At 45.6% G+C, this 3,868-nt stretch overlaps 1 protein-coding gene across 1 annotated transcript in view; it reads right to left on the minus strand.

Annotated features, from left to right (window-relative positions):
- Positions 1-3,107, minus strand: part of ZMYM4 (zinc finger MYM-type containing 4) — a 168,719-nt gene extending 165,612 nt beyond the window's left edge. The window contains exon 1 of the mRNA XM_023512266.1: positions 2,739-3,107. Coding sequence (XP_023368034.1) covers positions 2,739-2,777 — 39 coding nt within the window. The 5' untranslated portion in view covers positions 2,778-3,107. The remainder of the gene's footprint in view (positions 1-2,738) is intronic.
- Positions 3,108-3,868: the final 761 nt, after the last annotated feature.

The following is a 3,868-nucleotide window of genomic DNA, read 5'->3' on the forward strand; positions in this document are numbered from 1 at the left end:
TACACATATGGAATCCACAAGGAGTTTGGCACATGCACACATACAAGAGGGGAAATACCATTCAAAACAATCCTATTGAATATTCTAACCAAATATCAAAACAAATCAATTATGGATCTGAAAGATATTGAATGTAACCCTCCTATGCAATGAAATGGGTCATATAATGGGGAAAACTTCCAAAAGTGCTGCGTATGTTATATTTTGTTTAAAATAATAAGTTTTAACTGCTACCAGTATGGCAACTTTTAAGCGTACAAGAGAAAGAAGGATCCATTTAAAATCTAGTTGAATTTGTTGCCAAAGTGCATATAGATGTTTTCTATAACATTCTAGAACATCCTATCTTAGCAGGGCAAAGATGCTTCCTAGAACATTCTAGAACATCCTATCTTATGACAGCATTAGTAACAAGTAAACGCAGAGATCTCCCTGAATTAACATTACACATCTAAAGTAATTTGCCCTATATGTTTTAATTGGACAACATGCAATATGCCTTCATTCAAGCAAGTAAAGATCCAGTTTAAAAATGATCAAAACTTGAAAAACTTAAAATTTCAAAACATACACACTCCATACCCAATATGTATGCTAAAGAACTATTTAGACATACCATTATACAGCTTAACTTGCTCTATCTATGACCAATTATTGAGAAGAACCCAATACTTTTATAAGACTATCAACATTAAATTTTAATTGCTTGGCTCGGCGCCCGTACCTCAGTGAGTAGGGTGCCAGCCACATACACCGAAGCTAGTGGGTTCGAGCCTGGCCTGGGGCTGCTAAACAGCAGTGACAACTACAATCAAAAAATCAATACCTGGGCGTTGTGGCAGGTGCCTGTACTTCCAGCTACTGGGAAGGCTGAGGCAAGAGAATCACTGAAGCCTAAGAGTTTGAGGTTGCTGTGAGCTGTGATGCCACAGCATTCTACCAAGGGTGACATAATGAGACTTCTGTCTCAAAAACAAAAAAAATTTTAATTGATCAAAATACAATGATTCATTAAAATAAGGTGGATAAATACGTGATAAAACAAGCATGGTACAAGGAGAATAGAAGAATCTAAGTGGCTGGATAGATGGAAGCTCCCTGGAAGGTTTTTAATTTTAACGGATAGTTGAAAATATTTTCCTAATAAACTGTTAGAAAAATATATTTTAACATCTCTTTGGTTATTTATAACTTAAGCTTTCAAGGAGAGAAACATAGATTAAAGAAACTCCTACCTGACATCCAACAGTTAGGACCCTACACTGGGGACAAACCAGTATTCAAATTCTAGCTCAATCTCTTAACTAGCCATCTCATTTTTTTTTTTTTTTTGGAAACAGAGTCTATGTCGCCCTTGATAGAGTGCTGTAGTGTCACAGCTCACAGCAACCTCAAAGTCTTGGGCTTAAGCAATTCCCCTGTCTCAGCCTCCTAAGTAGCTGGGACTATTAGATGCCCACCACAACGCTGGCTATATTGTTGTTGCTGTCATTGTTGTTTAGCAGGCCCTGGGATTGCTGTCATTGTTGTTTAGCAGGCCCTGGGATTCGAACGCACCAGCCCCCCACCAGCGCCGGTGCTTGTGGCCTGCGCCCTAAACACTGAGCACAGGCGCCGGAGCCTAGCCATCTGATCATAAGTAAATTACTTAAGCCCTCCACACCTACATTTCCTCACTTGCAAATGAGTTAGAAAGTTACTATGAGGTTAAATACTTCGTGCAAAGCACTAAGCAAAGTGCCAAGGCCACGGTAAGCACTCAAAACGTTAACTACAGTATTATATGAGATCGATAATTTTCTGTTAAATTGAAAAGGCATTCTCAATAAAGTAGGAATTTTTTTACCCCGATTGTTTGCCACAATTGATCGTTTTGAAACCATTCCGAAAAGATTCCTAAAAGGAAACACTGCTTATGGTGCTAAGGGGGGAGGAAGTCAAAGAAAAGTCTGAAAAACATTGCTCAATCGATAATACAGTATTGTTCGCCATCTGGAAAAAAAAATCATTCAGAATAAAAAAAAAAAGTTTCGAGACAAACTTTAAAAGATATTCAACAACTCCTATGCAGAACTGGCTTCACCTCTGCAGGTTGATTGGTACATCCTCGTTATGACAAAACTTGTCATACTCCTTCCACGTCTCTAATTGCAGATAAAGAGGCTAGACTAGAACATGACATTTATAGTTGCCAAAAATCTTTCTCTTAAATCAGGACATGCCAAAGACCCCACTTCTTCACAGGTAAGAGCACCACCTCCACTTTGGTCTTGATAACGGTTATGGGGGGAGGGGAAAGGAGGCAGGAAAATGAATTCTCAATGATGTTACTGAAGAACCCTCCCAGTTAATTCTCATGAGACCCCTCCACGACTTATTCCCGCCACCGCCACCCCCACCCCCAACCTGACCTCTCCCCGGTTTAAACTTCCAAACACTGATTTACTGAAGATGCGCCTCTCTTCCCCGGGCGGAGATGACCCACCCCCGTGCTGGCCCGGGAGGAGGGGACGCAAACAACACCCCCCGCCCCTCCCCCCCACCAGCAGCAAATCTTTGTCCCACCTGCCGAAGGACCACTCGCCAGCGCGCTCCAAACCCAAGACTGCCTCAGACCTGTCCACAACCTGGCCCCAACTGGGCCTCGGAGACCCCCGCACAAGCCTGAGCATGGCCCATTCCCGGCCCCGGGCCGCGCCCCGCCCCCCGCCGCCCGAGTTTTGCCTCACCTCACCTACCCTCTTTCGGGGGCCGGACTCCACCTCTCTCTCCGCCATGTTGGGCCCCGCTCGGAACCGCTGCGGCTCCCGGCGCGGTGGCGGCGGTACCTCTCGGCCCCCGGCCCCCGCCCACACTGCAGGCACGGCCGCCTCGCAGCAGCTCCCTCGAACCCGGCCGGGCCTTGAGCTGAGCAGGCAGGGGGCGGATACCGCGCGCCGGGCTGCAGATCCTGAGAGCCCACGGGTGTGCGCGTGGGCTGTAGGGCCTGCCGGGGAAAGGGGGGGGCCGGGACTCGGGGGGTTAATGGCCTCCAAGGGGCCCCGTGAGTAGGATTATTTTCTCTCAGAGAAATTCCTCCGCCTGCGGTTTCTTAAAGGGATCACCAAACCAGCCCCTTGCGCGCGCCCCTGATGCGCAGGCGCACCTTAAGTCCCTCCTTCCTTTCCCACCAAGCCCCCGGTCCTGAGCGTGCGCGGTAAGTGGCCCAGGGTAGGCCAGATCCTGCAAGTCTCTTTGCTGCCAGCAGCTGCTCCCACCACTCAACTATGGCCGCTCCCTTAAAGGGACCATGACGCAGTGATGGAGGAGGAATGAAAGAAATTAATGATAAGACAATCTGGAGAATTGGATGAAATGTCATTGAGGGGTCCACATTACTATCTTACACCTGACTACAGAGATACCTTTGAAAAGGGAAAATGATGATAAGCTGAAGTTCTCAGTGGACCTCTGAACATGAGGCATCCCAACCAATGAAGGAGCAAGACGGTCATCTCAAGGAAAACCAATTTTCCTGCCTTTCAACGCTTGATCTGAAGCAAAGTGCATAGAATGTCATGAACCAACTCCTAACCTCAAAATCAAATCCTTCAGATCATGAAGACTGAACCAACAACTGAAGATAATTTCTTCTGTAGTAATTTGCCCATAGAATATCAAAATAGAGAAGGTTCTTAGAGAACCATTTACTCCAGTGCTCCAAATGGTAAAATTACAGCTTGATGATGGGAAGTAATTTGCTCCAAGGTATATAATGGCCAATGTGGAACTAGAATCAAGATGAGTCACGGTCTTCTAGGCTTTTCAGTGACCCAAGCTATCTTCTAATTTATCTAAGAGATAATGTTGTTTTAATCTGGTATCCCTA

This window comes from Otolemur garnettii, unplaced genomic scaffold (genome assembly GCF_000181295.1).
Source record: "Otolemur garnettii isolate 467f Iridium unplaced genomic scaffold, OtoGar3 scaffold00025, whole genome shotgun sequence".
Lineage (NCBI taxonomy): Eukaryota > Metazoa > Chordata > Mammalia > Primates > Galagidae > Otolemur > Otolemur garnettii.